Source organism: Staurois parvus, unplaced genomic scaffold (assembly GCF_062004578.1).
Source record: "Staurois parvus isolate SC_StPar_1 unplaced genomic scaffold, SC_StPar_1.0 ptg000215l, whole genome shotgun sequence".
In the NCBI taxonomy this organism is placed as follows: domain Eukaryota; kingdom Metazoa; phylum Chordata; class Amphibia; order Anura; family Ranidae; genus Staurois; species Staurois parvus.
The window spans coordinates 477,106-502,260 of NW_028318011.1; the positions used below are offsets into that span (position 1 = coordinate 477,106).

General features: G+C 42.7%; 1 protein-coding gene across 1 annotated transcript in view; it reads right to left on the minus strand.

Annotated features, from left to right (window-relative positions):
• Positions 1-13,024: 13,024 nt before the first annotated feature.
• Positions 13,025-25,155, minus strand: part of LOC149460956 (uncharacterized) — an 89,028-nt gene continuing 76,897 nt past the window's right edge. The window contains exons 14-15 of the mRNA XM_089679009.1: positions 16,957-17,067; positions 13,025-13,411 (exon numbers count right to left, since the gene is read on the minus strand). Coding sequence (XP_089535135.1) covers positions 13,291-13,411; positions 16,957-17,067 — 232 coding nt within the window. The 3' untranslated portion in view covers positions 13,025-13,290. The remainder of the gene's footprint in view (positions 13,412-16,956; positions 17,068-25,155) is intronic.

Consider the following 25,155-nt stretch of genomic DNA (forward strand, 5'->3'; position numbering starts at 1 on the left):
CTTACTGGAACATTCAAAACTGCACCGGAACTGCGTGTTATGTGAACTGTAAGCAAAAATGTATCCGGAATGCATCTGGAGTGTATTTTTGTAGTGTGAACTGGCCCCTAGGCCTGGTTCACACCTATGCATTTTTAAGTGTTTTTTTGCAGAAATGCACTACAGTCCATTTAACATGGTTTCCTATGGGACATGTTCACATCTATGCATTTTCAGCGTTGCATTTTTGGATAGAGTCAGGTCCTTTTTTTTTTTAAGCAGATTGCAACACGCATAAGGCTCCGCTCACACCAATGCATTTCTTAGTGCTTTTTGCAGTAACGCACTACAGTCCATTTAACATGGAACATGTTCACATCTATCTTTTTAGCTGCTGCATTTTTGGAAGGGGTCAGGAATTTTTTTTTTTTTTTTTTAAAAGCAAACGTAGCATTTTTTCTACAATAGGGTTCAATGGAGAATCTGCTGAAATGCATGAATACATGGTAGTGCTTTTTTGCTGCAATTTTGCTGCGTTTTCCATTTTGCGTTTTTATTCTGCTCAGCGAAAAAAAAATTTCACTTAAAAAAAATGTTGAACAAAACGCAAAATCATGGCAAAAATGCAGGTAGAAAAATGCAAAACAAACTGTGAAAAGCACTGCAAAATGGACAAAAAGCAAACTACATAGATGTGAATGAAGCCTAAGTGTAAACCAGACCTCAGAGAGTATATTGCAATTTACCAATCATTAGATGCGGGGGCTGCATTTGTTTTCTTTTTTAGGCTTTTTTTCCTTTTTTCTTTTCATCTGGTAATCTAGAGGGCTCATTTACACTTGTGTTGGTCCGCTGAAGAGTGATCCATATTGGATCACTCTTCAGAGGCTGTTTGACAGATGGTGAGAAAGAGTTCTTTTGTCTCCTCACTGCCTGATTTAACCACTACAATCCTATGCCACGGCACCACAACTGCTATTCAATTGAATGATTTGCACTCAGCAAGCAGTACTATCCACCGAGCACAACATTGGGAATATTTTGAGTCACATTTCAAAGCATCTTAGTGGTGGCATGTATATACTCCTTGCACAACCTCCTTTGCAACTTAGGGGGAGAGGTTGGAGAGTGGCAAAAACTCGACTGTACCACATGTTTTTGCTAAACCCCTAACTTCAAATGTCTGTTATGTTTTAATGTCCTTGAAACAGACCAAGCTATCCAGCAAAAGTAGCAGTTAGAGGGTTGCGTCAAACTATTTAACACTGACAGGGGTGCTTACAATGGTCAGCTTGTATTTATTTATGTAAAACCTTTATCCCAAAAGGAAAAAAAATGGTTCCTGTAACTATTTATAAAGCATTGATCTCCAAACTGAGGCTCTGAGGGCCGGATGCTGCCTTTTGCTAACCTTTATTTGGCCCTTCAGATACTATTCCCACCACTGATATGAGGTACTTTTCCTTCCACTGACTCCCACAGTGGGATATATTTCATGTCACTGACAACAACAATGTTGCACTATTCCTTACAGAGATACCAATGATAGGGCACCATTCCTTACACATACAGTATATCAATGATGGGACACCATTCCTTACACAGATATTAATGATGGAGCACCATTCCTTACACAGATATCAATGACGGGGCACCATTCCTTATACATACAGTATATCAATGATGGGGCACCATTCCTTACACAGATACCAATGACGGGGCACCATTCCTTATACATACAGTATATCAATGATGGGGCACCATTCCTTACACAGATACCAACGATGGGACACCATTCCTTACACAGATATCAATGATGGGGCACCATTCCTTACACAGATACCGATGATGGGACACCATTCCTTACACAGATACCAATGATGGGACACCATTCCTTACACAGATATCAATGATGAGACATCATTCCTTACACAGATAGTAATGATGGGACACCATTCCTTACACAGATATCGATGATGGGGCACAATTCCTTACACAGATACCGATGATGGGGCACCATTCCTTACACAGATAGTAATGATGGGACACCATTCCTTACACAGATATCAATGATGGGACACCATTCCTTACACAGATAGTAATGATGGGACACCATTCCTTACACAGATATAAATGATGGGGCACCATTCCTTACACAGATATCGATGATGGGGCACAATTCCTTACACAGATACCGATGATGGGGCACCATTCCTTACACAGATATCGATGATGGGGCACAATTCCTTACACAGATACCGATGATGGGGCACCATTCCTTACACAGATATCGATGATGGGACACCATTCCTTACACAGATAGTAATGATGGGACACCATTCCTTACACAGATATAAATGATGGGGCACCATTCCTTACACAGATATCGATGATGGGGCACAATTCCTTACACAGATACCGATGATGGGGCACCATTCCTTACACAGGTATTGATGATGGGACACCATTCCTTACACAGATACCGATGATGGGGCACCATTCCTTACACAGATATCGATGATGGGACACCATTCCTTACACAGATACCAATGATGGGTCACCATTCCTTACACAGATACCAATGATGGGGTACCATTCCTTACACAGATATCGATAATGGGACACCATTCCTTACACGATATCAATGATGGGGCACCATTCCTTACACAGATACCAATGATGGGGCACCATTCCTTACACAGATATCGATAATGGGACACCATTCCTTACACGATACCAATGATGGGTCACCATTCCTTACACAGATACCAATGATGGGGCACCATTCCTTACACAGATATCGATAATGGGACACCATTCCTTACACAGATACCAATGATGGGGCACCATTCCTTACACAGATATCGATAATGGGACACCATTCCTTACACAGATACCAATGATGGGGCACCATTCCTTACACAGATACCAATGATGGAGCACCATTCCTTACACAGATACCAATGATGGGGCACCATTCCTTACACAGATACCAGTGATGGGTCACCATTCCTTACACAGATACCAATGATGGGTCACCATTCCTTACACAGATATCAATGATGGGGCACCATTCCTTACACAGATACCAATGATGGGGCACCATTCCTTACACAGATATCAATGATGGGGCACCATTCCTTACACAGATACCAATGATGGGGCACCATTCCTTACACAGACACAAATGATGGGGCACCATTCCTTACACAAATACCAATGATGAGGCACCATTCCTTACACATATATCAATGATGGGGCACCATTCCTTACACAGATACCAATGATGGGGCACCATTCCATAAATGGATATCAATGATGGGGCACCATTCCTTACACAGATACCAATGATGGGGCACCATTCCTTACACAGATACCAATGATGGGGCACCATTCCTTAAATGGATATCAATGATGGGGCACCATTCCTTACACAGATACCGATGATGGGTCACCATTCCTTACACAGATACCGATGATGGGACACCATTCCTTACACAGATACTGATGATGGGGCACCATTCCTTACACAGATACCGATGATGGGTCACCATTCCTTACACAGATACCGATGATGGGACACCATTCCTTACACAGATACTGATGATGGGGCACCATTCCTTACACAGATATCGATGATGGGACACCATTCCTTACACAGACACCAATGATGGGGCACCATTCCTTACACAGATATCGATGATGGGGCACCATTCCTTACACAGATACCAATGATGGGGAACCATTCCTTACAAAGATACCGATGATGGGGCACCATTCCTTACACGATATTAATGATGGGGCACCATTCCTTACACAGATATCAATGATGGGGCACCATTCCTTACACAGATACCAATGATGGGACACCATTCCTTACACAGATACCAATGATGGGACACCATTCCTTACACAGATACCAATGATGGAGCACCATTCCTTACACAGATATCAATGATGGGGCACCATTCCTTACACAGATACCGATGATGGGACACCATTCCTTACACAGATACTGATGATGGGGCACCATTCCTTACACAGATACCGATGATGGGTCACCATTCCTTACACAGATACCGATGATGGGACACCATTCCTTACACAGATACTGATGATGGGGCACCATTCCTTACACAGATATCGATGATGGGACACCATTCCTTACACAGACACCAATGATGGGGCACCATTCCTTACACAGATATCGATGATGGGGCAGCATTCCTTACACAGATACCAATGATGGGGCACCATTCCTTACAAAGATACCAATGATGGGGCACCATTCCTTACACGATATCAATGATGGGGCACCATTCCTTACACAGATATCAATGATGGGGCACCATTCCTTACACAGATACCAATGATGGGACACCATTCCTTACACAGATACCAATGATGGGACACCATTCCTTACACAGATACCAATGATGGAGCACCATTCCTTACACAGATATCAATGATGGGGCACCATTCCTTACACAGATACCAATGATGGGGCACCATTCCTTACACAGATATCAATGATGGGGCACCATTCCTTACACAGATACCAATGATGGGGCACCATTCCTTAAATGGATATCAATGATGGGGCACTATTCCTTACACAGATACCGATGATGGGACACCATTCCTTACACAGATACTGATGATGGGGCACCATTCCTTACACAGATATCGATGATGGGACACCATTCCTTACACAGACACCAATGATGGGGCACCATTCCTTACACAGATATCGATGATGGGACACCATTCCTTACACAGATACCAATGATGGAGCACCATTCCTTACACAGATATCAATGATGGGGCACCATTCCTTACACAGATACCAATGATGGGGCACCATTCCTTACACAGATATCAATGATGGGGCACCATTCCTTACACAGATACCAATGATGGGGCACCATTCCTTAAATGGATATCAATGATGGGGCACTATTCCTTACACAGATACCGATGATGGGACACCATTCCTTACACAGATACTGATGATGGGGCACCATTCCTTACACAGATATCGATGATGGGACACCATTCCTTACACAGACACCAATGATGGGGCACCATTCCTTACACAGATATCGATGATGGGACACCATTCCTTACACAGATACCAATGATGGGGCACCATTCCTTACACAGATACCAATGATGGAGCACCATTCCTTACACAGATACCAATGATGGGGCACCATTCCTTACACAGATACCAATGATGGGGCACCATTCCTTACACAGATACCAATGATGGGTCACCATTCCTTACACAGATACCAATGATGGGGCACCATTCCTTACACAGATATCAATGATGGGGCACCATTCCTTACACAGATATCAATGATGGGGCACCATTCCTTACACAGATATCAATGATGGGGCACCATTCCTTACACAGATACCAATGATGGGTCACCATTCCTTACACAGATACCAATGATGGGTCACCATTCCTTACACAGATATCAATGATGGGGCACCATTCCTTACACAGATACCAGTGATGGGTCACCATTCCTTACACAGATACCAATGATGGGTCACCATTCCTTACACAGATATCAATGATGGGGCACCATTCCTTACACAGATACCAATGATGGGGCACCATTCCTTTCACAGATATCAATGATGGGGCACCATTCCTTACACAGATACCAATGATGGGGCACCATTCCTTACACAGACACAAATGATGGGGCACCATTCCTTACACAAATACCAATGATGAGGCACCATTCCTTACACATATATCAATGATGGGGCACCATTCCTTACACAGATACCAATGATGGGGCACCATTCCATAAATGGATATCAATGATGGGGCACCATTCCTTACACAGATACCAATGATGGGGCACCATTCCTTACACAGATACCAATGATGGGGCACCATTCCTTAAATGGATATCAATGATGGGGCACCATTCCTTACACAGATACCGATGATGGGTCACCATTCCTTACACAGATACCGATGATGGGACACCATTCCTTACACAGATACTGATGATGGGGCACCATTCCTTACACAGATACCGATGATGGGTCACCATTCCTTACACAGATACCGATGATGGGACACCATTCCTTACACAGATACTGATGATGGGGCACCATTCCTTACACAGATATCGATGATGGGACACCATTCCTTACACAGACACCAATGATGGGGCACCATTCCTTACACAGATATCGATGATGGGGCACCATTCCTTACACAGATACCAATGATGGGGCACCATTCCTTACAAAGATACCGATGATGGGGCACCATTCCTTACACGATATTAATGATGGGGCACCATTCCTTACACAGATATCAATGATGGGGCACCATTCCTTACACAGATACCAATGATGGGACACCATTCCTTACACAGATACCAATGATGGGACACCATTCCTTACACAGATACCAATGATGGAGCACCATTCCTTACACAGATATCAATGATGGGGCACCATTCCTTACACAGATACCGATGATGGGACACCATTCCTTACACAGATACTGATGATGGGGCACCATTCCTTACACAGATACCGATGATGGGTCACCATTCCTTACACAGATACCGATGATGGGACACCATTCCTTACACAGATACTGATGATGGGGCACCATTCCTTACACAGATATCGATGATGGGACACCATTCCTTACACAGACACCAATGATGGGGCACCATTCCTTACACAGATATCGATGATGGGGCAGCATTCCTTACACAGATACCAATGATGGGGCACCATTCCTTACAAAGATACCAATGATGGGGCACCATTCCTTACACGATATCAATGATGGGGCACCATTCCTTACACAGATATCAATGATGGGGCACCATTCCTTACACAGATACCAATGATGGGACACCATTCCTTACACAGATACCAATGATGGGACACCATTCCTTACACAGATACCAATGATGGAGCACCATTCCTTACACAGATATCAATGATGGGGCACCATTCCTTACACAGATACCAATGATGGGGCACCATTCCTTACACAGATATCAATGATGGGGCACCATTCCTTACACAGATACCAATGATGGGGCACCATTCCTTAAATGGATATCAATGATGGGGCACTATTCCTTACACAGATACTGATGATGGGGCACCATTCCTTACACAGATATCGATGATGGGACACCATTCCTTACACAGACACCAATGATGGGGCACCATTCCTTACACAGATATCGATGATGGGACACCATTCCTTACACAGATACCAATGATGGGGCACCATTCCTTACAAAGATACCGATGATGGGGCACCATTCCTTACAAGATATCAATGATGGGGCATCATTCCTTACACAGATATCAATGATGGGGCACCATTCCTTACACAGATACCGATGATGGGACACCATTCCTTACACAGATACCAATGATGGGGCACCATTCCTTACACAGATACCAATGATGAGGCACCATTCCTTACACAAATATCAATGATGGGGCACCATTCCTTACACAGATACCAATGATGGGGCACCATTCCTTACACAGATACCAATGATGGGGCACCATTCCTTACACAGATATCAATGATGGGGCACCATTCCTTACACAGATACCAATGATGGGGCACCATTCCTTAAATGGATATCAATGATGGGGCACCATTCCTTACACAGATACCAATGATGGGGCACCATTCCTTACACATATACCAATGATGGGGCACCATTCCTTAAATGGATACCAATGATGGGGCACCATTCCTTACACAGATACCAATGATGGGGCACCATTCCTTACACAGATACCAATGATGGGTCACCATTCCTTACACAGATATCAATGATGGGGCACCATTCCTTACACAGATACCAATGATGGGGCACCATTCCTTAAATGGATATCAATGATGGGGCACCATTCCTTACACAGATACCAATGATGGGGCACCATTCCTTACACAGATGCCAATGATGGGGCACCATTCCTTACACAGATACCAATAATGGGGCACCATTCCCTACACAGATATTAATGATGGAGCACCATTCCTTACACAGATATCAATGATGGGGCACCATTCCTTACACAGATATCAATGATGGGGCACCATTCCTTACACAGATATCAATGATGGGGCACCATTCCTTACACAGATATCAATGATGGAGCACAATTCCTTACACAGATACCATTGATGTGGCACCATTCCTTACACAGATACCTATGATGGGGCACCATTGTGTACACAGATACCAATGATGGGGCACTATTCCTTACACAAATACCAATGATGGGTTACTATTCCCATGCAGCCATCACATCTAAAAATTGGTAAGCTGCAAAATACTACATTTCTGTTCTTAAGTTCAATACAGCTGTTTTTGTGGTTAAACCGAAAAAAAGTATATTGGATAACAGCTCCCACTGATCGATTCTGTCCTTAGAAGAGGTCATCTGACCTGATACCTAGGTTTTTAGTAACTTGGCTAGGACAGGAGAGAGTATGGAGCAGCATATTCTTTAGGAAAGGTATTTTATCTCTTTTCTCAAAGGCAGATTGTACTTCCAGAAATATGAAGGCTGTTTTTGATCTCCTTCTGAAAATGCCTATTGCCCATCTGTCTCTGACCAGGAACAAGCATGCAGTAAGTTTCAGCAAAATAAAGTGTGCACTTTGGGTCAGGGACTGAAGCTTTAGGATCAACATGACCAACCAAGTAACCATTCTCAATGGAAGAGGTCGGCAATGGGAGCCTCCATGTTTTCTCAGTATAGGTTTCCATTAATCTCTGTTTCAGCCTAGCTAAACCATTTTATTGAAAAGTCACACAAAGCCACCGCTGAGCCTTCCAATTCAAACGTATATGGTTATGTGCATGAATGGTAAATACACTGCTCAAAAAAATTAATGTCAATGGACTCCACCTGTTAAACCATTCCTATTGTGGGGGTCGTCTCATTGCTGCCCATCTAGTGCACCTGTTGTTAATTTCATTAACACCAAAGCAGCTGAAACTGATTAACAACAACAGCAGTGCAGTGTATAAAATCATTGTTACATTGCCCATGAAAACCTGTGTTCACTTAGAATACCCATTCAGTTTTAGAGGATTTCTTCCTTACCATACATAAAAGTATCAGGGTCAAGATCTTTCATCAGTTCAGGGAGTGTATGGCATCTGGCAGTTTAAAGGTGCATATATGTGTTTATTATCTAGAAGCGAGCAAATACTTATTTCCCTCATGAACTGACAGGCAGGGGGGACATTAATGGCAGAAGAGAACTCTAGGGCAGCCTTTTTCAACCATGGAATGCCTTGAGGTTTCTTCAGGGGTGCCTTGCCTCTACAAATTGCCCAAAACCTGTATGCAAGCCAGCAGGTGGAATAAGCCTGCCTATTAGTTACACAAAGCCATGGCTTTTCATTGTGCACCATTACGACCTTCTAGCTGCCAGCATCCTGACAACCAATGACATCATCATTTGATAAGGAGGATCTCGATTGTCTGCACAGCATTGTTTTTTGACCCTCCTCTGCCCCTTCCTGTTAGTGCTGGGGTCACATTAGCTCAGTAATGGAGAAATACTGAGGGAGAAGGGAAACATTGGAATACTACTCGGTACCAGTGTGCAAAAGTGCATTTGCTTTGGAAGAATAAATCACCTCTAACATTGGGTGTCCTACATGTGTGGATGCTGCTGCGTTATATAAAATTATTAGAATAGTTTTTCACATTTTAGAATGGGGTATCCTTTTAAAATTATGGACAATCTTGAGGCACCCCATTTTACATGTGTAGATGTTGCTGCGTTATATAAAACTATTAAAATAGTTTTTTACATTTTAGAATGGGGTGCCTTGGGACTGTCGGTAATTTTAGATTGTGCCTTGACATTGTCCATAATTTTAAAGAGTGCCTTGACTAAAAAAAGGTTGAGAAACACTGCTCTAAAGTATCTTCTGTTAGAAAAATCCTGCCTGTCAGAGAGTTTACTACCACTTTAATCAAATAGAAACAATCAAACAAATCAGCAGGAAAAGAATAGTTTAAGAGAGGAGACTAAGGTGTTAATTGGGGCTGATTAGAGTGAACTAAGGGTTATTAAGGGGTTGAACAGAGAAACATTTTATTAACAAAAAACAACTTTTATTACTTGTCAGGTTGCTTTACCTTGCATCATCTGCAGATCTATGTTCATCTCTTTGATCTGTAGATGGATGAGCAGAATGATACAAATGTAACAACATTTTACTTTGTATCTTTGAATAATTGTGGTCTGGAGCAGTGTTGTTTATAAACACTATCAGACTGCTTTTTCAATAGCTACAGCTGCTGACTTCTCTCAGTATATTGCAATGCCAGCATAATATACTCAGAGAAGTATACTGGGAAGAGGGGTCCAAGAGCAGGGTAGAGAGACTGGACTTGCTACACACACCCTGCATACAATGATGATGTTTTCGGGAGGTATGTGTAGCACACCCAAAGTCTGAAACTAGTTAAAGTAAAACTATAGGCAAAAAACATGTTTTTTATTTTGGTAAGAGAGTGTTATGACCCGTCAGTTTTTTGCCATCTGTGTCCCATTGGTGAGATTTACCTTCACTTCCTGTCCCATAGACAAAACAGGAAATTAGAGTAAATCCCTGCAAATTAAGGGAATCCCTTAATTCACCAGAACTAGTGTCTGCATTGGAAGATTTCCCCTCTATTACTGTTATGGGAGCAACCCAAAATTTGGAATTTTCTAGTGAGGGTGAACCTCCCTAACAGGGAAAAAGACCGCAATAAAAACCTAATAGGTTTTCTAATCCATCTCCACTCTATCCAAAGCTAAAAAAAAAAGTTTTGCCTTTAGTTTTACTTTAATGTGCAGGTCATACACAGAGGGAGGAGGTAGTGAACAGGGTTAATGTACAAGTCACATACAGTGGGAAAATGGAGATCAGAAGGCTATGTGCAAGATAAGGGAGGTGAAGGGTCAATAAACAGCAGCAGCATGATAAGTGAGATGTACAGGAGATGGATGAAGGGTTAAAAAAACAATCAGTTATCTGCTGCTGATTCCTTCATTCATTGGATATTTATTGATAAAATATTACTTCCTCCCCTTTCTTCATTTTACTGTTCACATTTGTGATTGCCCATCACAGTGATCAGCTTAGATAACAGTCACTAATGGGCACACTGTTCACCAGTGTGTTTTTATGATGTATCATTTACAAATAGCATATCAGAAATACACTATATTGCCAAAAGTATTGGGACACCTGCCTTTACATACACATGATATTTAATGACATCCCAGTCTTAGTCTGTAGGATTCAATATTGAGGATTCAATATTGCAGTTATAACAGCTTCAACTCTTCTGGGAAGGCTGTCCACAAGGTTTAGGAGTGTGTCTATGGGAAGGTTTGACCATTCTTCCAGAAGCACATTTGTGAGGTCAGGCACTGATGTCGGACGAGAAGATCTGGCTTGCAGTCTACGCTCTAATTCATCCCAAAGGTGTTCTATCGGGTTGAGGTCAGGGCTCTGTACAGTCCAGTCAAGTTCCTCCACCCCAAACTCGCTCATCCATGTCTTTATGGACCTTGCTTTGTGCACTGGTGCGCAGTCATGTTGGAACAGGAAAGGGCCATCCCTAATCTATTCCCACAAAGTTGGGAGCATGAAATTGTCCAAAATGTCTTGGTATGTTGACGCCTTAAGAGTTCCCTTAACTGGAACTAAGGGGCCAAACCCAACCCCACAATAGAATCCCCCTCCACTAAACTTTACAGTTGGCACAATACAGTCAGGTAAGTACTTTTCTCCTGGCAACCCAGACATGTCCATTGGATTGCCAGAGAAGCTTGATTCCTCACTCCAGAGAACATGTCTCCATTGCTCTAGAGTCCAGTGGCGGCGTGCTTTACACCACTGCATCCGCCGCTCTCCTTTCACTTGGTGATTTAAGGCTTAAATGAAGCTGCTTAGCCATGGAAACCCATTCCATGAAGCTCTCTATTCACTGTTCTGCTAATCTGAAGGCCACACGAAGTTTGGAGGTCTTTAGCTATTGACTCTGCAAACAGTTGGCACCTTCTACACACTGTGCGCTTCAGCATGCGCTAACCCTGCTCTGTTATTTTACATTGCCTACCACTTTGTGGCTGAGTTTCTGTAGTTCCCAGTTGCTTCCACTTTGTTATAATACCACTAACAGTTGACCGTGGAATATTTAATAGCAAGGAAATTTCACAGATGGACTTACTGCACAGGTGGCAACCTATCACGATACCACACTTGAATTCACTGAGCTCCTGAGAGCGACCCATTATTTCACGAGTGTTTGTAGAAGCAGTCTGTATGCCTAGGTGCTTGGTTTTATACACCTGTGGTCATGGAGGGGATTGGAACACCTGAATACAATGATTTGGAAGGGTATGCCAATATTTTTGGCAATATAGCATATGTATATATATATATATATATATATATATACATACATACATATAATCTATATATACACATATACACACATATACTGTACATAATTGGATTGTCTATAAACTATATACTATAAATTTATTTCTGTCTTGTCTTTGTGCTAATCCCATTCTAGTCAATGTGAAAGCATTTAGGGTTTATTTAGATGATCTATTCATGTACATAAAGATACCTTTTTTGTAACATTAGGCAGGGGCACATGTTTTCTATGCTTTTTTCGATTTAGAATTTGGAACAGGTAGGGTTAACAGCCATTGATCAAGGTTTATTAATACTTGTTTCCAGTCCACCAAAATGCATGTTATATGCATTTTTATGTGCTGCCATTGACTTTTGATGGGTCTTCCAAGACACTGAAATGCAGGCAAAAAACATTTGTCATATTTTAGAGTGCAATGAATTGAAGGGTTGAGATGGGAGCAGACACTGCTTTTATCATAGGATAAGTTGGACACATGCATTTGAGCATGTTGCAACATTGGAAATGAGCCCTAAATTGTGTGAAACAAAGAATACAAATACATTCATTTTATTATGCTTGTCAAAAATAAATTTATTAGGAGAAAAATAAATACAACAAATAGATAACAAACACAGGGCACATTTCCACTTTTGTGTTCTAGCGGCATTTTTGGAGACTCAAACAGCACAGAAGAAATTGTTTGATGTAGCATAGAAAACGCATGCAAATCAGGTGCAAAACACATGAAAACGGCATGCCTTTTTTATAATACTCAAAAGTGGGAATGAGTCCTAATACAACAATAAAATACATATTGTAGATAGATGATCTTCATTTTCAAGCCATTTTTGCAGCTGATATAGAAAGATCATGAAAAATCTGAAAGGATTTACTGAATTGTTTAATATGTTTGAGATCAGGAGATATGTGACAACCATACAGATGGAGCATCTTCAACCTGAAAGACACAGTGTACAATGTATATAGTTTAATGTGCATGCCAATTTATTAGCAACAAGGTAAATAATAGTAGTAGAAAGAAAAACACTACTAATTGGCAACAAAATTCTTCCCAACTAAACTACTAATAATTTGGGCTCACAGCAAACTCTATTATTGCCCCATTGCCCATCCATGTTAATCCGGCCATACATAGATCAAAATTCGGCTGGTTCAGCAGGTATCGGCTAAATTTCAATCCATGTATGGACAGACTGGCTGTATCCAAGTTGATCCATCGACTTGGGTACAACCACCCTGTCAGATTTTTTTTTTACGTGTGATTACTGTCAGCAACTATAGCTGCTAGTAGTCATCATTGAATCCCAGCCATGACACCTCCTGCCTGGAGTTTGCATGTTCTCCCTGTGCCTGCGTGGGTTTCCTCCGGGTACTCCGGTTTCCTCCCACACTCCAAAGACATGCTGGTAGGTTAATTGGATCCTGTCTAAATTGGCCCTAGTGTATGTATGAATGTGAGTTAGGAACCTTAGATTGTACGCCCCTTGAGGGTTAGGGACTGATGTGAATGTACAATATACATGTAAAGCGCTGCGTAAATTGATGGCGCTATATAAGTACCTGAAATAAATAAATAAATCATTGTGTTCTGCCAGCTCAGAAGGATCCCTGCGCCCCCTCGCCAGCAGAACACAACAAGGATGTTCTTTTCCTCCACCTGTAGTGGAAGGAATTACAATTGAATAATCTATGGGCTGCCTTAAAGGTAGACCGAGATCATAATATAACTAGGAAGGGTGAACACATTTCAGGGCCATAGATAATTTTTTATCCTAGGGGGGAGGGGGGGAGTTCAGCCTCAGGCACCTAGAGTGAAATAATTAGCACAGTATCCTCAACTACAGATTCCCCCCTTGCAGACAGATTTCTCCCCCTAACCAGAAGAGCTCTCCCCAGTACAGATATCCACCCCAGTACAGCTCCCCTCAGGGAAGATCTCTCTCCTCAACCAGTACAGTTTCCCTATACAGATCCCCCCCAATACAGCTACTTCAGACAGATCTCTCTCCTCAACCAGTACAGCTCACCCAGTACAGATCCCCTCCCAAAAATCGCTTCCCTCAGGACAGATCTCTCTCCCCAACCAGTACTGCTCCCCTCATGACAGATCCCTCTCCTCAACCAGTACAGCACCCCCCCCCCCCCCCCCCCAATATAGCTTGTCCACACAGTACTGGTCGGGCTTCCCCAGCCTTGTTTAGAGCCGTACAACCTTTTATGCATTGGTAGACGAATTTCTACAAGTTCCATTTCCATCCATCCACCCACCCTAGCTCTGGGTCATAGAGCGCAGGAGGTGTTGTTGTTTCCAATAGCTTGCCCCAGGACAGATCTTCCCTGTACACCTGTAAAGAAATCTCTCCAAATACATCTCCCTGCAGGACAGATCTCTCTCCTCAAACAGCACAGCTCCCCCCCCAGTACAAATTCCTCCCAGTACAGCCCCCTTCAGGACAGATCTGTCTCCCCAACCAGTACAGCTCTCCACAGTACAGCCTCCCCACACACAGTACAGCTTTCCTCAGGACAGATCTCTCTCAACCAGTACAGCTTCCCCTGTACAGATCCCCCTGTCCAATACACCTCCCTCTGTACAGCGTTCTCTCCTCAACCAGTACAGCCCCCCACACACAGTACAGCTTTCCTCAGGACAGATCTCTCTCAACCGGTACAGCTTCCCCTGTACAGATCCCCCTGTCCAATACACCTCCCTCTGTACAGCGTTCTCTCCTCAACCAGTACAGCCCCCCACACACACAATACAGCTTCCCTCAGGACAGATCTCTCAACCGGTCCAGCTTCCCCTGTACAGATCGTCCTGTCCAATACACCTGCCTCTGGACAGCGTTCTCTCCTCAACCAATACAGCTCCCCCAATACAGTTTCCCCCAATACAGCTTCCCTCAGGACAGACCTCTCTCCCCAACCAGTAAAGCGCCCCCCACCCCCAATATAGCTTGCCTCAGGACTCTCCTCAGCCTGTACAGCTTTCCCTGTACAGAAATATCTCCCAATACAGCTCCCTTCAAGATAGATCTCTCTCCCCAACCAGTACAACACCCCCCTGTACAGATCAGACCCAATACAGCTCTATCCAGGATAGATCTCTCTTCCTAACCAGTAAAGCTCTCCACAGTACAGACACTCCCTCCCCCCCCCACAATACAGCTCCCCTCAGGACAAATCTCTCTCCTCAACTAGTACAGCGTCCCCTGTACAGATCCCCCTATCCAATACACCTCCTTTTGGACAGAGCTCTCTCCTCAACCAATACAGCTCCCCCAATACAGTTTCCCCCAATACGGCTTCCCTCAGGACAGATCTCTCTCCCCAACCAGTACAGCCCCCCCCCCCCCCCCCAATATAGCTTGCCTCAGGACAGATCTCTCTCCTCAACCAGTACAGCTTCCCCTGTATGGATTCCCCCATACAGCTCCCTTCGGACAGATCTCTCTCCTCAACCAGTACAGATCCCTTCCCCAATACCGCTTCTCTCTGGACTGATCTCTCTCCCCAACCAGTACAGCTTTCCCCAGTACAGCTCTCCTCAGGATAGATCTTTCTCCTCAACTGGTACAGCTTCCCCTGTACAGATCCCCCCATCCAATACAGCTCCCTTTGGACAAAATTCTCTCCTCAACCAATACAACTCCCCAAGTACAGATCCCCCCAATATAGCTTCCCTCAGGAAAGTTCTCTCTCCCCAACCAGCACAGCTCCCCCCCAATATAGCTTGCCTCAGGACAGATCTTTCTCCTCAAACAGTACAGCTCCCCCAGTACAGATTCCCCCCAATACAGCCCCCTTCAGGATATATCTTTCCCCAACCAGTACAGCTCCCCCCAATACAGATCCCACCCAGGGGCGGACTGACAACTCATGGGGCCCCTGGGCAATAGGGGATTATGGGGGCCCTGCGTCCTCGCCCACACTCAAACCACACCCAAAAAAGCCTATGAAAGGTACCAGGAGCATCTTATGGGGCCCCCTACTGACCCCGGGCCCTCAGGCAGTGCCCGAATTCCCAAATGGTCAGTCCACCCCTGATCCCACCCAATACAGCTCCCCTCATGACAGATCTCTCCCCTCAATCAGTGCAACTCTCCCCAGATCCCCCACCCACCAGTAAAGTATAGCTTTCCCCAATACATATCCCCCAGTTTAGCTCTCTCCTATCAATACACCCACTTACCAGACCAGACATTTTAGGGTGGAGGGAAGTCCATCTTTGGCTGTGTCATGTGACCAGAGCCAATAGACACCTAATGAGAGCCTCCTCCCTCTGAACTGCCACTGCCTGTCTCTGAGTCCTAACAGTTGGCTGAAGCGGCAGCTGCAGTACGTCTGCTGTGCAGACTGTCAGCAGTAGTTGAGGCATTTGAGCCCCCATATGAATAGCCATAGAATACATGTTTACACCTACAATGACAGAAGCCTGCTTGTCTACCAAAACATGAGTTACATGCTATTTAGCTTCCATACCTTTTGCAGTTTTTGCTAAGTTTTTCAATAGCATCAGACGTAACTTCCTTGCAGAAACTGAGCTTCAAGCACTCCAGTGTATTACAGCAATAACTGGCTAGCAAACATACCCTGCAAGAGAGAATGCAATTACCAGTGCGTATAGACTACACATGAATAGCACAGATGCAGTATAAAATATAGTTGTGATAATATATTGTACACCTTAAGGACTTTTCCCAGTTGATGCATTGTCCTCAGAGCTAGATGTATACTTCCTTCCTCTCCTAAAAGCTAACTGTCTTGTACTGTCCTGTCCTACTACATGTTGACTGACAAACTTTAGTATCACACTAAGGCCTTGTTTAATCCGGGGCCCATAAAGACAAACAATTTTACTACTCATCTAAATTGTACAATGGCGGCTGGGATGGGCTGCACATATTGCCACAGCAGCTATGCTTTACTTCATGGTGCATCAAAAATGATACAGCATATTGCATTTGGCAGTCAGAACCACTGTCAAACATGAACCATTCAGTGAATGGGACCACTCCACCACATTCATGAGACGGCAGGATTGTTTTTGAATGCTTGGCAGCTACTGATCTGTGGCCCTCTGATGGCAATACACCATGGACCACTTTTCAGAGGAGCGATAGATTGTGCCACTTGTGTAAACGAGCTCTAACAAAATCAGATATCACCACAAAAGTACTCTCCTTTAGGCGTGTTTATATATGTTCAGCGTATAATCTGCCCCTGGATGCAAAGAATTCTATTTTCTCTAAACACAGCTAAACTGAATGCACCCAAATGCAACTCAAAGGGTGAATTATACCATTATACCATCACTATATGGATTGCATTTAGTAACGCCCTATAAACAAATATAAACACAGTCTATGACAGGTTGAAACATGGATGCTGTGCAAAGTGGTAGTCAAATTTAGGGCCCTGCACATCCAGAGAGGTATGCTTTAAATGCAGACAAACTGCATTCTGGGCATATGTCCCTGAATGTATAGAACCCTAAATGCCAGCATCACTTGATGCAACACGCAGTCATGGTGGATTTCAACAGGCTGCAGCTGTGCCTCGGTGCACGAAAATGCAAGGCTTGAGACTCATGAGGAATAAATGCCCAGTGTTCATGAGGCCTTTTTGACAGAAGCAATTTTTGCGTGAGGCTTTGTGTCGCCCCTGGCACCCCTGCCACCTGGGGCCACAGCTTTTGTTGATTATGTGAAATACAGCCCTGATTGTCATACATATGGCTGCATTTTCCAACATAAGCACAATGCAATGATTTTAAAAACTCACTTGTTTTCAATTATCTATTCACACCAATACATTTTTGATTATTTGACCTGCAGCTTGCCTTTCAAGCCAGTCTTAATAAAAACACGATGTATGTAACGTACATTATTATTATTAATATTATTATTATACAGGATTTATATAGCACCAACAGTTTGCTCAGCACTTTACAATATAACGAGAGACAATACAGCAACAATACAGTTCAATACAAGAGGGTTAGAAGGGCCCTGCTCCTTGGAGCTTACAATCTAAGAGGGAGGGGCTGGTGGTACAAAAGGTAATAACTGTGGGGGATAGACTGGTAAGAGGAATATAAGATTCAGTTATTAGCTGAAGGCAGATAAGGCTTCCCTGAAGAGATAGGTTTTCAGAGATCGCCTAAAAGTGGGCAGAGTAGGCGATAGTCTGATAAGGGGTAAAGAGTTCCAGAGGATGGGGGAGGCTCTGCAGAAGTCCTGGAGATAAGCATGGGAGGAGGAGACAAGGGAGCTGGAGAGCAGGAGGTCGTTGGAGGAACGGAGAGGACGGTTTGGGTGATATTTAGAGACAAGATTGGTGATGTAATTTGGAGCAAAGTTATATAATGGTTTTATACGTTATTGTTAATGTTTTGAATTTTATGCGTTGGGCAATGGGAAGCCAGTGGAGGGATTGGCAGAGAGGGATGACAGATATGGAACGGTTAGTAAGGTGGATGAGTCTGGCAGCAGCATTCATGATAGACTGAAGAGGGGATAGCCTGCGATGAGGTAGGTCAATGAGGAGGGAGTTACAATAATCAAGGCGAGATATAACCAGGGAGTAAATAAGTTGCTTAGTAGTTTCCGAGGTTAAGAACGGGTGTATCTTGGGGATGTTGCGGAGGTGAAGTCTATTCATTCTACAAGTCTATTCATTCTATTCAAGTCTACATTCAAACATACTTTAACTCACAAGCTTAGGTAAGTGAGCCTGAAAATGCCACCAGGTTAATTGTATAAGGCAGCACTTCAAGCAAAAATATTGTGCAATACAACACAGAAACAGCCAATAAGACTTCAGTTTATTGTTGTCAGCTTAGTGAAAGACGATTTCTGGTTGGCCATTAGGGGTTACTGCATTTTACACATTATCTTTGTACATAAGTACTGCCTTACTGAATAAACCAGCAAGACACTCAGCTACTTTAATATCAGACATTCTATTAGGCCACAAAATATTAAAAATTTTAATTTTGCTAACAAGAACTGTTTTTGTTGCCCATAGTAAGCCATTTTTCATTTTTAAATCTGCATAACAGAAATGATATTTGGAGGTTGATTAGTTGCTAGAAGCAACAGGATTTTTTAATACAAGTGCCTAAAACTGGCCATATATGGTTTGCATCTTGGCCAGTTCATCAGGGACAGTCCGAGATTCAAACCATGCATGGGCAGGCTGAATGTACCCAAGTTGATAAATCGATGTCAGATTTTACATGAAATTTTATATTTTACATGAAATTATTGCTAGTGGCTATTACAATCACACAATGGCTCAGTGGAACGGATTCCCCCATCAACACTGACTGTGTTGATAGGGGCATCAAGCTATTTTCTTTCCTACAACCCATGGTTGCAAGATCACTCCATCTATGGCCAGCTTAAGAGTATAATATCTGATATTACCATGTATTGCATTACTTTGTTTTGTGTAATGCAGGTCTTTGCCCTAAAGGTAAAGCAGACAAGTTTAGGTCTCTATTAAAGCAGATCTTTATCCATAACAACTTGATAAAAAATAATGTTCTTGCGCAAGGAACATACATTCCACATTAATAATTACGCTACCAAAATTAGTTTGTGCTGTAAATTGCCTCCAACATTGCTCCAGTTCTTTCTTCCTGGAGGCTGCCATTTTGTTGAAGCCCAGAGCCCCTGAGCAGCAATAAATCTTTAGGCTGTTAGCAGATCAGCCTCTACATTTTCACCAAAAATAGAGAGAAACTGAGCAGGTGCAGAGCAGAGTGTATAACTGGCTTTTACACAGTATAGGCATCTATTTTTAATGTTTTACATAGCTATACCTGCAAACGCGGCCAGCCTGAAGTGATCTAGCAGGACTGAATTTTCTGGCTAAAGTTCCACTTGAAGAGATACTGTATATTGTATACTTAATGATTTGTCATGGTGACAACTGATATTACTATCTGCACAAGTCTTCTTCTAATGTTATGTTATTATACCTCAGCAATACCTTATTTCTCTTGCCAGTGGTTGCATGGATTTGGGCACTTTGCTCAAAGCAGTTTACATTATTAAATTTACGTCAAAGTATGAAATTTGCTTGTTAGTTCTCTGAAACCAGAATCTCAGCTATGCAGCTAATTTCCTTTGTAAACTAATGTCATTATTTAATTGACCTTACTGATTATGCACTACACTGGAAGAAGCTGTGGATGGAATGTTTTTTATTTTCTATACAGGTAAACATGTCATGGAAGACAAGATCACAGCCTTATAATTCAAGCTGAGACAACAGAGTAACGCAGTTGAATTTGTTTTACATGCAGGGGCGGACTGACCATTTGGAAACTCGGGCACTGCCCGAGGGCCCAGGGTCAGTAGGGGGCCCCATGAGATGCCCCTGGTACCTTTTTCATAGGCTTTTTTGAGTTTGGGCAAGGACACAGGGGCCCCATGATCCCCTATTGCCCGGGGGCCCCATGAGTTGTCAGTCCGCCCCTGTTTACATGCATGTTGCCATTTGAGTAATTAGCTATGGAAAATTGTATTTCTTTAGGCATTCACACTTGTGCACATCCTTGTTTTATTGATTGCATGTAATATTCTAATTTTCTGAGATTGTGGATTTGGGGTTTTCATGAGCTGTAAGCCATAATCATCACAAGTATGACAAATCACGGCTTGAACTATATTGCTTGCATGTAATGAGTCTATCTCATATATTAGTTTCACCTTTTAAGTTGAATTACGGAAATAAATTAACTTTTGCACGATATTCTAATTTTTCGAGTTTCACCTGTATTTTCAATGGCACCTAACATACATACATGTAAAAAACAAACACATGTTACCTTCACAAACAGATGTGTTAACAGCCTTGTAGTGCACTGGAAAAAAATAAGGCAGGTGCATTTATCTGGCCCATGGACCCACACTGGGCATCCGTTGAAAATGTGTGGGAAACAATACTCACACCAATTTGCAAAAAGCACACTTTAATGCTCACACAAAAATCTGCACATAAGTGTGATTAGGCCTTTAGGGCCCTTTGACACCAGAGTGATGCATTGTGTTAAGGCACCTCCTACCTATGGCATTATATGTTAACAAAGCACAATGCAGAGTAGTATATTACCCAGCATTGCAGGTGAGTTGTGAAGGCATGCTGAGGTGCTGTTCACAGTGAATGGCATTGCATCATGCCAACACACCTAATCAGGGGAATTCATAAAGAGCGTCTTTAGAATTTCCACAAGTCTCCACACAACAAATGTTGCAGCACATTCATGTAACTGTTGTAGAGTGTGGAGGCACACTGAGACCAGAGTGTCCATACACCTGTAACCTGTGGCAGCACAGCACAGGGGAGACAATGCAGCACAGTAGAGGGGAGTTTTTGTATCATGAGAGGCGGAACTTGATGGGGAATTACAGGCACTAGTTACCCATCAGGTCTTCTCTCCTTGTGATTGACAACAGGCCGTGGGCAGATTTTTAGCCAATACACAGCTTCGGAAGGCTTGCGTCACTCCCTAGAGATGCTAGAAAATTCTAGGCAGTGACATGAATGTAGTAGTGACATGTGGTTCCCAGAACAACGCATTTCAGGAATGTGGCCTCCTTTCTCAAGTCCTTTCAAGGACACACTATCTTTTCATCACTGCCTTGGATCTTCTGGCATCTCTATAGAGTAAGCCCAGCCCCTTCCAAAGTCACTCATGTGCTGTGCACACACCGACAGACTGTCAATGTGTCAAAGTGGCCACCACAGCCTGTTTGCTCCACCTGCCCAGCTCCTTGCAGAGTGCTCTATAGGTGGCTTTCTATCCCAGTCTGCTGAACCACCTTTCTAGGAGTACGTAAGAGCTGTGACCTGATGTGTTTGTTTGATGAACGTTGAAAACATTTACTTTTGTGAGTGCATATGATTATGATTTTAATATGTTCCCAATTAAAAGGATTTAATTGCACTAGGGTCTTTGTGCTCTTTTCTTTGTGTAATATATTTTTACAGTGTCTGGTTCCCCGCTGGTACTGAGAGAGCTGTATTGACCCCATTTAAAAAGAAACAGTAACCCTTTGTAGCTGAACTCTGCATTTTTATAATAACCAGTGGACTGGACTACAGCAGGTTTTACATTGCTCAACAAGTGCAATCACTGTTTGGTATATAACCAATAGACAGCCTGTTATTAGATAAAGAATTTGCCTGCTGTCAATCACAAAGCGACAGTGGACCTGATGGGGAACTAGTGTTTCAGTTTCCACATCAGACTTCACCCACTGCAACATCACCAGTTGCTTGAAGGCTGTGATGCCAGCAGCGTCCTCAAAGGAATAGGGTATTGGCAGCAAATATGCCATTCTGCTACACTGCCTGTCTCTGTATGCCAAGTTACAGCAGGTCTTCAGTTTTCTTATCTACAAACTGGAGGTAATTATTTTTTAATTTGGTGCATTAATAGTGGAACTTTGTAAAAATGGCGCTATGTAGAACTTCCTGAACTGGCTGCACATGTTGGTAAAGTTACCAAAACAGGCAGTAGGGATTTCCGAATCTGGCACAAGCCATTTTAAAGAGCTATAGAGGCATAAAACTGTTAGTAGTGCTTTACTGAATTCCCCCGAATGTGTGTTACTTCCCGTAGCAGTAGGTAAACATTACTGCAGCACATTAATGTGAATGGACCCTTAGTTTCCCAGACCTTGGGGGAGATTTACTAAAACTGGCTCACTTAGAATCTGGTGCACCTGTGCATAGTAACCAATCAGCTTCTAACCTCGGCTTGTTCAATTAAGTTTTGGCAATAAAACCTGGAAGCTGATTGGTTTCTATGCAGAAGTGCACCTCTTCAATAAATAAACCCATTTGTGTGGCCTATTAGCTGCATAGCGACTACGTGGAGTCAGACCTCTTGAGATTGCTTTGTGCCTGAATAGTGCAAAGCATTAAAAGCTCTTCTGGTCGACAGAGGTCTGGTTATATCTCATTAACAACTGCAATGGAGGTAATTGGAGGTAAAGTGGATGTCACACAACTCCAAAGGTGGTTTCATTCCATTCCAGATCCAAATATTTCATACGTGTGTGCTGAAGAGAGCCAATAGAAATGGCAACCTGCTCTATCAGTTTTTAGCCAGAAAAGAAGTGGTAGGTCATTGTAGCTACCAATACAAAATTCTCCAGCACACAGCACTGCTAGCCAACAGAAGGCTCTCTGGGGAATTTTATATTATGCATTAAAAAACAAAAATCAAATGACACTTGTTGCCATAGCAGCCCTTCTTTCAAAGCGCAAAATCTTAATGTACACTACAACAAGAATGGAGATTGAAAATGTTTTGCAAAGCTCTTAGGGTCTTTTTTTTATTTCTGCATTTTAATCAGTGGGCCATTATTCAATAAATGATGAATAGTAAGGGCCCTCATTATACCTGGCTGCACGCTATTATCATGGGATCTTATGACTCACAGCCTTCTCATTAGCAGTCAGCCCTTCTAACTAATTAGATACTAGCTATATTTTTGCTGTCAAATGAATACAAACACATACATTCTATAATCAGAAGTGGCTATCAGACCATGGTGTGAGTTATTCCATGAGTTTAATTCATATTGTATAAATCATGTGGACATTATATATATTTTTATTAACTTGGAATAATCATTCTTTTATGTTTAAGGTTCCATGCACACTAGCTTAAAAAACCCTCCTAACAGCAGCTTTTGAGCATTTTTTTCTGCTTCTAGAAGCAAACAGTGTTATCCTATGTGTCCATGCACACTATTTTAGTCTAGAAGCATTTTTGAAGCTTCAGGGTTTAACCTCCCTGGCAGTATTCCCGAGTGTAGCTCGGGGTAAAATTTCTATACCAAGAGCGGTAACCCCGAGCTACACTCGGGCTTACCATGCGGCGTTGCTCTGGGGGTCCCTGCAGCACTTACCTTGTCCTTCGCTCCCGTGATGTGTCCCCTGCAGCGTCCCCGGCCATCTCCTCCGGCCGATGCCGGCATCCGGCTTCTGTGTTCCGGTCCCTGTGACGTCGGGGCGTACGGGCGCCGTAACCGGCGGGAAATTTGAAATTTTTTAAAAATGTCATTTTTGCTGTCATTGCTGTTTCAATGCATTTCACATATATTTTGTCCCTACTGCTTTGTCCTGTGCCCTGCCTGCATTTTGACTGTTCTTTCTGCCTGGAAACTTAGAAAAGTCCATGGCGTCCAAAAAGCGTCCCTTTACGTCAAAAGCGGTTTTAGAACAGCGATAGTAAATCAGAACCACTTGCAGAATTGAGTGATAATGATTCGTGGGGGAAATTCATCATCAGACACTGAAAACGATTTTGCGACTTTGCTCAGCGATGTGCGAATTTGCCTCTGTATTTCAAATTTCAGTGTTTTTGGTTTGATTATATTATTGAATTAAATTTATTATTATTATATTATTATTTTTAATGATTATTTATTAAATTATAATTTATGATTTCGTGTTTCAAATTTTATCATATCCGGAATGTTTAATAGACTCTTGTTCGGACAGATTTCAGTGAGTTATTCCTAAAAATTACAGCCTACAATAAAAAACTACATATTTCCATGCAAAAAAATGGTACCGCTTTCAGCACAAAAAATCGGAAAGAATCATACCGCCAAGGAGGTTAATAAGTTTTTTCATGTTTTTGGGTGCAATTTG